Source organism: Hippocampus comes, unplaced genomic scaffold (assembly GCF_001891065.2).
Source record: "Hippocampus comes isolate QL1 unplaced genomic scaffold, H_comes_QL1_v1.1 scaffold111, whole genome shotgun sequence".
NCBI classification, from domain to species: Eukaryota; Metazoa; Chordata; class Actinopteri; order Syngnathiformes; family Syngnathidae; genus Hippocampus; species Hippocampus comes.
Window position 1 is genome coordinate 211947 of NW_017805698.1, and position 13886 is coordinate 225832.

The window sequence follows — 13886 nt, forward strand, 5'->3', positions numbered from 1 at the left end:
TATATATATATATATATATATATATATATATATATATTTTTTTTTTTTTTAAAGGGGGGAATACGCCTCTTCCAAGCAGGCCTTCGGACAATTCAGCCAAAAGCAAGAGAAAGGAAGCGATAGCGGGACAAGTTTCAATTAATTTTGCTTCAAAAGGAGGCCAGATTAAATGTTTCCTGCTTGCTGAAGTGTTCATTTCACAGAGGGGAAGCGGAGAAAGGGATAAGGGGAGGTTACGGGAGGAGGAGGAGCAGGACGGGGGCGCCATTCTTTTGGCTTCACCAAATAGTGTGGCGGGGCAAAGAATGCCGCACGGCTCCGAATCTGTGTGAGAATTGTCCTGCAGACAAAAAAAAAGAGGGTTGTTTTGTGGGGAGGGGTGGGGGTGGGGGGGTTACGCCTGTTACAGCCCAATAAGGCCCGTCAGTCACAAAAGGGGTTGTGGGGTGCGGCTGAGAGGAGGTAGGGCCCCGCTAAAGATTTTCCACACAAAAGGAAACAAGCGAGTCCATCTTTTAGCGACAAATCAGTCTGGAGGCTCCTGGGCTAATATCAATTTAAAAAAAAAAAAAAGGAGGGGGAAAAAAAAGGAGAAAAATAAACAAGTGAGGGAGGGGGTGAATGGGGAGGGAGGAGATTTACTGCGCCTGCCTTACAAGAGTGGAAAGAATCAGACACATGCTTGCAACATAAGACGCCTCAATGCGCATGGAGAAGTGGCTGAAAAGGCCAAGAAGACCACAATGGAAGAAAGAAGAGTTTAGGTGATGAAATAGGATGCATCCCCAATGACTCGTGTATGCACCTGCTGATGTTTAAACACACAAGTGAAAACACAAGTCATGTCAATAAACAGGTCACTTTTCTTCTCCTCTCATTGCACGAACCAAACAATCGCTTGCTGTTCTCTTCAAAGATTTTTGGCAAAACACAGCACAAATAAATCTTTGTTTCGGATTGAAATAAACCAAGTACAAACAAAATTGAAATGAGCCATTTGGCTTTGGAAATATACAAATAAAAATCTATATAGAATAACATGGGAGAAAAAAATGGCAGTTATAGCTAAAACAGTCTAGTGACCCAATTACAGTGCTGGTCAAAAAATTTTATGAATATTTTTTCCTGATTGGAATCTGCACCCATTTTCTATTATTATTTTTAGTGTTATAATTACATTAATACGAATAAAGTGATATATGTATTACTATTTAAGAATTAAGGGTTAACAGGTGGAATTTTTTTACTGAAAAGTCACAGCTCCGAATTACAAGGCATGTAGAATTCATATAGCGCAAGCTTTTATGGGACAAACTTAAAAAATGAAAACTGATGTGCTTGAACCCCCCCGAAATAAATGTTTTTGAATCAGGGTCAAATATACGTTTGGGGATACATTTAGCCAGCTCTGTTTAAAATCTGCTGTTGAAAATGTCGGGGCTTTATTGGTCCAATTTTCCTCTAAATTTTTCAAGTGATTTTTTTTCATCTACTTGCACATGAGCGACTTGTAAATCTGATGATATTTAATACTTTTGGTTGCTGGCAAATGTCTGTGGGACACTTCAGTCCTGTTGTTGGCATAAATGAGATGCTTCCCAACAATAAGTCCAAAACATAAAAAGGAGATGAACACTAAAGAAGGTAGGCCAATTGGTGTGTGTGTGGGGGGGGGGGGGGGGTTAGCCACTGTGATTGGCTGATGTGTGAAATAAAGCAGGACTTTGGGTTATCACACGGATGTACAGGTGTCAGTTAACTTAAAATAATAAATTAAATAATCAACAATGGCGAATGATCTCATATTTTTTCCAACCCAAATATTAGGTCATATAAATGCGATCGGGATACCTCCATTGAACGGGACATTGGGTTGTGTTGTGCGTGTGCTCCATTTGCAAGGAATCTTCAGGTTTGATTAAATACATTTTTAGCCACATGTTCCGGTGACAAAATAGTCTTGAGTGAGCTCAGGCAAAGGTGCAGTTATGAGCTCCATTACGCTTATGAAGCAAATCCACACAAATGTCTGCCTCTTGAGCAGCAGCCAAGAAAAACACTGTGGTCCATCCACGATCTTGCCACAGGGATCAATTCCCACTTTTACTGTGAAATGGAAAAGCATGTTATGATTGCTTTGAAGATTCCCGTGGTTTCCTCTTACTTCTTGAGTTTGTGTAAGGCAGGACTTTGGGTTATCACACGGATGTACAGGTGTCAGTTAACTTAAAATAATAAATTAAATAATCAACAATGGCGAATGATCTCATATTTTTTCCAACCCAAATATTAGGTCATATAAATGCGATCGGGATACCTCCATTGAACGGGACATTGGGTTGTGTTGTGCGTGTGCTCCATTTGCAAGGAATCTTCAGGTTTGATTAAATACATTTTTAGCCACATGTTCCGGTGACAAAATAGTCTTGAGTGAGCTCAGGCAAAGGTGCAGTTATGAGCTCCATTACGCTTATGAAGCAAATCCACACAAATGTCTGCCTCTTGAGCAGCAGCCAAGAAAAACACTGTGGTCCATCCACGATCTTGCCACAGGGATCAATTCCCACTTTTACTGTGAAATGGAAAAGCATGTTATGATTGCTTTGAAGATTCCCGTGGTTTCCTCTTACTTCTTGAGTTTGTGTAAGGATAATGCTATGTTTCATAGACCCAGGGGACATGGGGAGAAATATCGCAGGGTTTTAAAAGTTATGTTCTTTGTTTTCTTTGTCACATGTTGTATCACATTGTAAACCAATTTCATAATTTGACCGCATTTTAATGATGGATTATCGATAGATGACCACAGAATTTTGTGCTATTGTTATTTTGTGGGGGTGGGATGATCACTCTCTGGAAGCCCTGAACTCTTGTTTCCACATTGGAAAAAAAAATGCCTGTGGGTTGTGCCATAACAGTCGCCTGTGTGGATGTATTGCGGACTTCTTTTGACAGCAAACTAGTTTTGCTCTCATGGTTGGAGATGTGCATCCCTTAGACAGAAATGAAGAAGTTAAATATAATGTGGAAGAAACAACAATACCTTCAAATGCACATTTAAAAAGTCACCAATGCAGAATCATACAATTAGGATGGATGGAAAGTATAAAGCCACTCTGAAAATTTTACATTTACAAAAATGTAAAATTCTGAAAAAAATTTACATTTGGGAAGATCCGCACAACAATTTAAGAACCTACCCACTGAATTTCTTGAGTGTCCTCCACTTTGGGCAACATTAGGGCAGGGGGGAGAACCTCAGCCTGTAGGACAACTTGTAGGTCAGCCTCAGCTAAACCACTGGACACCGAGTTGACCCTCACACACTTCTCCGTCCGGCCCAGGTTTAATTCAGCCAACATCCTGGGAATGTTTTCCCTGGCCTCTGTCTGGAACAGTGGAAAAAAATTGACATCAGGACATGTGGCGTTGTGACCGATAAACCAAGTCAAGGAGCAACAACTGCACATTGATGCACAAAACAATAAAAAGCATTGTTCTTTGTTCTTTTAAAGAAAACATTCTGTAAAAACAGAGCAGGAAGGGAGGCGAGGATGTTAAATGGAGGGAAAAGAAAATCAAAGTGAGGACTTGCAGTTCCAAATTCTACCAGTACCAAAACATATGCCACTATATTTAAAACAGATGCCCGGGAATGGAAAAAAGGGGTGTTGGAATGATGGGAATGACGTCCTGTTACTGAGAGGAGCGAGCTTTCTCTTTGTGGGAGAAATCTGGTCCGAGTTAAACAACACAAGGAAACGGAAGCTTCTAAGTTGTCAGGTTTGATCAGAGACTGGGGCTGTTGATGGACCATTTTGGGTTTGCGAAAATGCTTTTCATTGTATGAGGGGGAAATTACTCTAAAATGAGTGTGAATGGCTGGGAGCTTTTGAAAGCCAAAATCAAATAGTCAGGATGAGCAAAAGAGTTTTTTTTTTTTTTTTGTGATCATGGAAAAGTTAGCTTGATCAGGTACGGTCCATATCGCAACAAAAAAATGACAGAAATTGTCAACGGATGTGAAGGGTGCAAGACTCACCGACTGGCAAAGATAATGTGTCAATAAGTTTATAATGCGTCGACTCTGAAACTTGGATGCACAAGCAGAATCATTTGGCTAAAGCCACCTTTGTTAAAGATGGCTTGTGCATTTGCATGAAGTTTCTGCGTTCTTTTCTGCAATTTGGTTACACTTGCTTCCTTTCAACAAGTCGTTGACGTATCACTATTAAATTGTTCAAACTAAAACATTTGAAGGACACATTTCAATAATCAGCCAATTGAATGTTGTTATTAAGTCTATCCCTGCTGATAAAAAAATAAATACCCTTTAAAAAATACAGAGGTATGTATCAAAGAGAAACTGTGGACAAATCTAACATCAGAGCCGTACGTCAAAATGTCTGTAAAATTAGGTTGATTTGCATTAGATTAAGTCATGTGAGCATTTATGGGGAACCCCCTCCATCAACATGGGGCCGGTACTGAGAAAAAAAGTCCCAATTACGACCTACTCCAACGCAGAACTCTACTTGATATTATGAACACCCTTCTAAAGCTATCAAAGTTGGTTTCAAAGCATGCAGTATTTAAAAAACAAAACAAAAAAAAAAACAAAAAACATACTGTACTTTAAAGGAGTCAATATTGGTCATCCATGGCTGGTCTCAACAAATGACCAAAATGGTGATCTTGGAACCTCTGATTGCACCATTTTATTGTCATGCTCATGAGCCAGTCATTTCGGGCTTCATCTTTGTAATTTAAAACGGAAAGGGTTATTTACAAGGCCATCATTCACGTTTCATAAAGCTGCCAGGACATCTGCTGCTCGTGGCAACCGTGGAAAACTGATTCAAGCGAATTACCGTCTGACATTGATCACCGGACCAAATCAATTGCCACCTACAAATCAAATGGCCTTAAATATTGTTGGATCAAACAGACTGAGGAGAGTTGAATGATTTCGCCGTAACGAGAAACCGAATCAAAATCATTGCTGCCCTTCTCTTATGATGATATTCCAGAATCTATTATGCCGTTGCTTGGGAAGATGGTCAGCTCACTGTGCCCTCTTTTTTTTTTTTATCATCTATAAAGTACGGAATGTTAATCTACAAGACACCTTGACCCCTACTGGATGTGCTACTCAAGACTTGAATAAAACCCTTTGAAAAGAAAGATTTTTACATTAATGGACAGCCGTCCAACAAGTTGCTTCAAAGCTCCCTCCCCGTATCACCTGGTGCCCCACGGAGCGCTCTCCCCGATATCAGCTCCATCTCCTCTTTGATTCCTTCCATCATCTTCATCATTAGAAGCTGACATGCGGGGAAGGCAGGTGAGCAACTCGTCAGCCAGTGAAGACAGGGTCTCTGAACGTGAGAGAACAAGCAGCTCCTTAACGTGTATCCTGAAACTCGGGATTCATCTTTGTAATTTAAAACGGAAAGGGTTATTTACAAGGCCATCATTCACGTTTCATAAAGCTGCCAGGACATCTGCTGCTCGTGGCAACCGTGGAAAACTGATTCAAGCGAATTACCGTCTGACATTGATCACCGGACCAAATCAATTGCCACCTACAAATCAAATGGCCTTAAATATTGTTGGATCAAACAGACTGAGGAGAGTTGAATGATTTCGCCGTAACGAGAAACCGAATCAAAATCATTGCTGCCCTTCTCTTATGATGATATTCCAGAATCTATTATGCCGTTGCTTGGGAAGATGGTCAGCTCACTGTGCCCTCTTTTTTTTTTTTATCATCTATAAAGTACGGAATGTTAATCTACAAGACACCTTGACCCCTACTGGATGTGCTACTCAAGACTTGAATAAAACCCTTTGAAAAGAAAGATTTTTACATTAATGGACAGCCGTCCAACAAGTTGCTTCAAAGCTCCCTCCCCGTATCACCTGGTGCCCCACGGAGCGCTCTCCCCGATATCAGCTCCATCTCCTCTTTGATTCCTTCCATCATCTTCATCATTAGAAGCTGACATGCGGGGAAGGCAGGTGAGCAACTCGTCAGCCAGTGAAGACAGGGTCTCTGAACGTGAGAGAACAAGCAGCTCCTTAACGTGTATCCTGAAACTCGGGATCCCGCCGAGTCCAGTGTGCAATAGACTCAGCATGGCTACCGCCTTGTTGACATCACATCCGACTAGAAAATGAACATGGAGTTAAAGTTCAATAAGGTGGAACTGCTCCCTTTCTCGAAACACTACCGGGAATTCCTGCCGTTAGCAAACTCTGGAAGACTCCAGTATTTCCGTCTTCTCACAGTCTCCATTGCAACCGGACTAAATCTGACAAGAAATGGCCAATGCCAATTTCAAGCTTTTCCAAAACAGAGGCTCTGAAAGAATCAGGTTCAAAGCCTTGTAGGTCTTTCTAACTACAAACAATACTGCTATCCCCAAATTATAGTCAGTTTTGCTACTTTTAATTATTGCAGTACAGTGATCCCTTGCTATATCGCGCTTCATTTATTGCGGCTTCACGACATCGTATTTTTTTTCCTCCAAAGTACTGTATTCATAAAGAAATGTCGAATGACTGAGAGGTTTTGTACATGACTGTACGCATCTTTGGTTCCTGGCACGATGTTGACCTGCGCATCTTCGCAGCCACACCCAAGAGTGTCTCGTCACGCTGTTGACTCTCTGATCAGTGTCTTGGCATGCTGTTGACGCTCTGATTGTTGGCCTGCCTCTCTCTGGCATACTCTTTTCTGTTGTGTTTGCTACATGTGCGGCGGGGAAAGTGTGTGAGACAGAGAGAGAGAGAGAGAGAGAGAGAGAGAGAGAGAGAGAGAGAGAGAGAGAGAGAGAGAGAGAGAGAGAGAGAGAAATTGTCCCTCGGTGTGAGCGTGGATGGTTGTTCGTCTATGTGTGCCCTGGGATTGGCTGGCCACCAGTTCAGGGTGTGCCCCGCTTATTGCCCGAAGACAGCTGGGTTAGACTCCAGCACGCTCGTAACCCTTGTGAGGATAAGCGGATAAGAAAAAAGGATGGATGGATTTTGCATTATCGCTTTCTTGCCCGTGCAGTCGTTAGTTCGTCAGTCTTGAATTATTTCTAAACCTTATATTTGTCTCGATTAGTTTGTCGGTGTTTCTCTATGTCAATAATGTCTTCACGCTTCATGACCTGAGCACCTTCACACTGCACCTGCGAGTTCAGCCATGCAAGCTGTTTTCCATGTTAGGCAGGTGCGCTCATTTCCAAGCAAGCAATTATCTGATCATCGAGATCACAGGTTCATTATAGTTCATTTGTTCACTTGGTCTGGTTTTGAATGGTTATAGAGTTTTGAAAACACATTTATTCTTGGCATCTTGGCACACTCATTTGTGGTCGTGAAGATGAATATGCTCGAGGCCATTTGCTCTGCTGTAGTAAGGATGATCTTATGTTATGATGGCATCTTTTAAAATTAACGTTTTATAGTCATAGCCTCTGACGAGTTATCAGCACACATCAGCAGTACACAACCACGTTAATGTTCCTGGGAGCTGTTTTTAACTTATTTACTTTCAAACTGCAGTTTATCTTGGCTGAAATTGTGAATATTAAATTACATAATATTAAATATTATATACTTTTAACATTGTTTAATATTTGAAAATGGGTTTTGAACTAACGGCCTCCATCGTAACAGACTCTTTCCCCTCATCTGTGGTTGCATAAATTAACACCACTGTTGACTATTTTGTAGAAATTCAAGCAAGACTTAAGTACTCCTCCACAGCACATGCACCACACATGGCTAACTCTGCACAGAGGCTCTTTAGACTCGATTTTGGTAATTTTATAGATGAGAGCAGGTAGGCTGATCTGTGAGAGGGAGGGCTGCAAGCAAGACTTAAGTACTCCTCCACAGCACATGCACCACACATGGCTAACTCTGCACAGAGGCTCTTTAGACTCGATTTTGGTAATTTTATAGATGAGAGCAGGTAGGCTGATCTGTGAGAGGGAGGGCTGCACCGCCGTTGGAATGATAATAACAGCTGAATTCAGTCATGGCCAATTGCAGCAGCCACTTTCCTTCCCTTTAATTGTAGTGCGCTAGTCGTGCATTGGAGCAGGGGTGTCAATTTCATTTTTGTCAGGGGCCACACTGTTATGGTTTCTTTTGGAGGGGTGTTATAAGGAACAACCAAAAACTGTATTCACAACAATTGATGAATAACTTTGTTGTTTTGAAATCAGAGGCCAGTCAGAACTGTTTGTTGAAATGTGATTACTTTTGTATTTTAAAAAGGGGATCGTAACAAAAAAAGTACTTCAAAAATCTCAAATTTTGAGAAGTGAAGGCAATTTGCAATTTTGCTATTTTAGCATGAAATTATGTGGATGCACATAATTTGCTTTCGCAGGCCACATAAAATTATGTGGCAGACCAGATCTGGCCCTCGGGCCTTAAGTTTCATACCTGTGCACTAGAATATCAACATGGTGGAAGCACAACTGTGCCAAGAAGTGGGCATTTGGAGACTGCATCCCTCAAATCGTTTGGTCAATCCCCATAGTTATGCCACCCTGTTCGTTGATTTAAAAAACATTACAAATGATTCCGAGGGTTTCACGCACGCTGTTCAGGGATTTATCAATGAAATATGTTGCATTAGACCAGATATCTAACCTACACTGGCACTAGATGTGGCCTAAAGCAGGCATAAGGTTGAGATTGACTTCCTGCCACCACATTTTCTCTCTACCTGGCACATCTACGAGACACTCCCTTTGCTGTGCTTGGCACACGCACAGTGATACGCTTGAGATGATACGAAAATCAGGATTAGACTGCAGTTGGGTCATGGCTCAGATGCACTGTTTACAAAAAAAGAGCCCTTAATGTTAAAGCTGCACTACAGTCACAGTAATCGACTAACAAGGACCCTAAATGATGCCAGATAGACGAAAACTACCAACCAAAATGACTGAAGGGTGCTTATGATCAAGCCAGGGATGGATCTATTACACGATGGGAGGCTCACTGCCGAGTTGTGAGTCTTGGCAGCCTATTTGAGATTTTCCTTCAAGTATCTTGTGCATTTTTGGTGTCAAGCAGATGTTTAAACCTGTGGAGGTAAAGACACCCACATACTTAAAACGCTAAATATGGAATATTCAGTATTCATGGGCCAACAGACTAAATCAATATTTCCCAGGAGCTTGTCAAAAGTTTAGTCATTCGAGACCACTTCAAGGCAGAGCGGATCTTTCAGTGTCCGCTGGAATAACACACCTACATTCAACCGAGGTCATGTGGCAGTTGACAGTTGGCTGCATAATTTATGTAAAATTGAAAATCTCTGGTGTCGGACACCGGTTCATGCATAGGCCATAGCTCATATCGTGACTGCACCGCCAACAGCGAAAAGGTAATAGCGCGTAATAATGTCATGCATTGAACATCTAATCTCCGCTCAGCTGCATGCACTACGACACAGGTCTTTCTCTGCTTCAATGGCTTATAGGAAGAACAGCGGTCGGAAAACCATCAGTTTGATGATTCATATGCATCAGTGGCAATGTTAAGCCCCGTGATCACCAGGCAGTACAGTTTGATACGCATTCTTTTCAAGTTTACATTGCCAAAGCGCAGCATATTCAAATTGTGGTTAGTTCTTTTGGAATCGTGGTTCGTTCGATTACGTCACAATTGGGATCTGGCTGTGAATGTCCATTGGAGCATGCGCAGAGTTTGTTCTCCCTCTGCTCATTCTAAACTGACAGTAGGTGTGAACATTTTTTGTGCGCTGTGACTAACTGGCAACAAGCCCAGGGTGTACCTCGCTTTTTGCCCAAAGTCAGCTGAGCCCCAGTTGCGGTCAGACTGAATAAGAGTTGGAACTGTTCCCGCAATGCGATATATACCGTGTGTGTGTGTGTGTGTGTGTGTGTGTGTGTGTGTGTGTGTGTGTGTGTGTATGTATAAAAAAAAAAAAAAACAACCTCCTCCCTCCGGGGGGTTAGAAACTTGACCAAATCATTGCCCAAATCAAATTATGACTGCAAAACTGCATGATCTTTGTCATCTAATGTCCGATATCCCACAAGGTGGCGCACGTTGGGCCATTCTGCGCTACTTCGCTCGAACAATCCATGGCGTAGAGTTGGCCAAAAAAAAAGTTGAAAAAAATGAGTGTTGAAGAAGAAATAGATTTGTGACTCTGATGGGGGAACAAATAAATTACATGTTTCTCACAAGTTACACAGTACTTAAGTAGCTTTTTCACTAAATGCTTATTTACTCTTCGTCAAGTAATTACGTGGAAGACTCCTTTTTTACTTTTACTTGAGTCCTATTACTCTAAAGTAACAGTACTCTTACTTGAGTAAGATTTTTGGCTACTTTCCCCACCTCTGCTGATATATCTGAGGGAACACCGATAAAGAGCTAATGGTATTTCTATGACGATTTCACAGGAAGGTAGTGGCATTGAAATTTGCTTTCATTTATTTAGTTTCAGACCATCTAAAGGGTAACGGTCAATCTGTTTCTTCTGTAACCATGCTGGTGGTGGGCTTCCTAAGTCTTCACTGCCGTGAAGAATCCACACAATGTTGGAAAAGAACGATACAAAAAAAGTATCCTTGCATACAAGTAGTTCAGGTCGAACAGTGTTTGTGTCCATATCTGCTAAATGTGTCTATATTCATATTCATGTGCGTGTGCGTGTGTCTGCCTCCGCAGGCTCATGAGAGTGAGTGAGGTGCCTACCCCTCCCCCCCACCGTGTCTGCCGAGCCACCGTGCCATCTGGAGAGGAAATCGAGTGTGAAGTACAGTATAGTTTGGGAGCAAGCTCCGTAGCAGTGGCTCAGCAGTTAGTTCATTAGTTCCAAATTTCCAAGGATTAGGACAGAATCTCTAAGGCAGGGAAGGCTGAGGGGTGCAGGGGGTGGAGGATGGAGGGACCCATGTGGGGAAAGGAGACAGAGAGACACACGCCAGGGAGGGGAAAAGTGGACCATAGGGCAACCAAGAGACCAGGAGGGAACCATCTTAACCTCGAGGAACCTGCAGCGGCAGGATGAGTACAAGAGGGGGCCAGAAAAGATGGTGAGAAAAAGATGACGAAAGAGGACAGGTGTAGCCGTCAGTTCCGCTCCAGGGTTTCAACTCCCCCTTTTCCTCCACCCCACTGATCATACGGATATGATGATATGTGTAAGAGTATTAGAGCAGTCAGCCTTATCTTCCCTCCCACCTTTCCCCTACGGGTCCATGCTGACAGTTAGCAAGCACTCCGTGGCTTTGACCTCTTTGGTCCATTTCTCATTCCCGCTTCCGAAGCACCCGGCGCTACTGCCAAGATGGAGGGTGGACATTTTGGGAGTCAAAGTGGCAAGCAATTATTGTGGTCGCTCAGCAGGTTTGAAAGGTGAAGGTGGCAGAATACATTAAAAGGTACATTTACGAGAAAAGTAAAACAAAAACTTTGGGTTTTGCATACAGAAAAATAATGGGGAAAAATCATCAAAATTGTTTTGATATGCATGCCAGGCCAATAGTTTGCAATGTCATTTGGAAAAGAAAGAAAACTTGCACTCGCATTTGTACCAACTGCTTCATTTTATCATCCAAAACAGTCTTTTGAAAATCTTGTGTAGGTTTGTTTATAAATATATATATGCACACACACACACGCACGCACGCACGCACGCACGCACACACACACACACACACACACACACACACACACACACACACACACACACACACACACTAGTGGCTTGAGATGAAAAATTAAAAATAGCTTTCCTCGTGATGATCTACACTAAACAAACAAAACAATAATAAATGATTGTGCACTTTGCCATCATAGACAGCCAATATTCTACTAAAGATGAAATGTTTTTTATCTACTGTAGATGGAGCATTACTTGTCATTGCCCAGGTGAAGCTAATATTCTGGTTCCTTTTATATGAAAGCAGTTGGTTCAAAGGATACTCTTTTGGATGGATTTACCTACAGAGTGAGAACCAGGGAATTCCTCCTTGAGCCTGAATTGCTGCATTCCTTTGGACCAAAGCTGTGACATCATCACGGGGTCATGGCACTGAGCTGTCAGTCACGCAGACCGTCATCTTATTGTCTTTGTCTAAGTACAGGAACGGCCTGCAGCCATATCATTCATCTTTATTATCATGACTTAAAAGACCTTTGTTAGCTCACTTTTTTGTATTTTTTTGTACCCCCACTCTTTATCCCATTCTCCAATCACAATTTTATGGACAGTTCAAGAGGGCCAATGGGGAGGTGGCGTGGGCGGGAGGAGAACGCCTTTCACCTACTGCATCTGCTGCTTTCCCGCTGCTCGCACGGTGGGACTGGTCACCTTGTTTTAAAGGAGGCCTTGGAGGGGGGCACTGCTGCCTTTATACCACCATAATAGGGAGAAATGTGCTTGTTTTAACCATGTTACTTGGGTAGTATGCCTTTAAGGGATTAAGTGTGAAAGCACCTGTCGGCCGAACAATTCGAATTCAGGTCAAAAGCAAAACCATTATGGAGACCTAATGTGTGCATTAAGACTGATATTTTTTATTATTTTATTTTACGATCAATGCATGTAGATAACATGAGCAAAAGTAAAACTTAAAAAAAAACGATAAATTAATTAAGACAATAAGAGTCCTAAATGTACACTTTTATTTAGATCTGTATCAACACTTAAAAATTATTACTTCTTTTCCTTGTCTGATGCCCCACCCTTTCACACATAATACATTTATTTTCTAACATCTATTTTTATAATAACATGGGACAGTATGTTTTCATTTGGAGGAATGTTTATACGTCCCCCCCCCGCCCTCCCCCAAAAAAAAAAAAAACCCCAAACAACCTTTTTGATGTTAAAAAGGTAACATTTGAGGTTCTGTGTCTTCACTGGACAGTGATAACATGTAAGTTTGTTCTTATTAAACATCTGCTTATTGATAGGCTTTAATACTGTACATCTTCTTCTCAAACAAGAAACACATTTATCAAGTTGCTGTTCTAATACAACTCTTAATAGAAAATGCACACACATGAATTTTGATGTCGCAATTCATGTATTATTGAGTTTGCCCAATGTTAAATGGAGCCAAAAAGATATCAGTGGTCATTAGGACAGCAATCTGGTTGAAAAAAACAAAACACACAAAAAAACGATTGATTTCAATTTTTTAAATAGATTCACGTAAATATGAGGTGTGTCAGAAATGTCACCCAGGATACCCGTTTTCAAAACAAGGATGACATCATGATGGCAGTGCGAACGAAGATGCGGAGGAAGTGCTTGAATAGGAGGTTACTTAGAACTAACAGGGAGGCCTCTCCTGCTGGTTGATCTATTGCTGTAAGCATTCCGAAATCACTCAGCCAGCCCATCTGCTATTGGGTGCACTTTCTGACCTCACCACAACTGCGCTCTCAAATGAAGCATTTTTTCAATTTGAGAGCATGTCGCACGTACCTTGACACGACACAGCGTTCCATGCTCACCCGCTCGTAGCACATACACAATGAATGGAGTCATCGATGGCACATTGTAAGTTAATAAGTACAGTGCGAACAGGTCTTAACGCTATCATTTACAAAAATGTTCATTTTAAGTCTGCTTCCATTTGTGTTTTTGAAACACACATAAAATTCTCTCTTTTAAAAACAAACGAGATCTAAAATGTTATCACCATCTGAGACCAAGTAGTGCATTTACAGTGACTATAAAAGTCAGCCTGTTCCCACCTTCTCTCTCTTCAAAAATGGACCACCTTCATTGGTAGTATCAGAACCGTAACAGAGGCACGACGATGATTTTGTGCTGTGTTGAGCCTGGCACATAACATTTATTAAATAACACTCACTTCTCCCACCCT

At 41.6% G+C, this 13886-nt stretch overlaps 1 protein-coding gene across 1 annotated transcript in view; it reads right to left on the bottom strand.

Annotated features, from left to right (window-relative positions):
* Positions 1-13886, bottom strand: part of clybl (citrate lyase beta like) — a 62814-nt gene that overhangs the window by 19678 nt on the left and 29250 nt on the right. The window contains exon 3 of the mRNA XM_019882497.1: positions 3201-3389. Within this exon, the coding sequence (XP_019738056.1) occupies positions 3201-3389 (189 nt within the window). The remainder of the gene's footprint in view (positions 1-3200; positions 3390-13886) is intronic.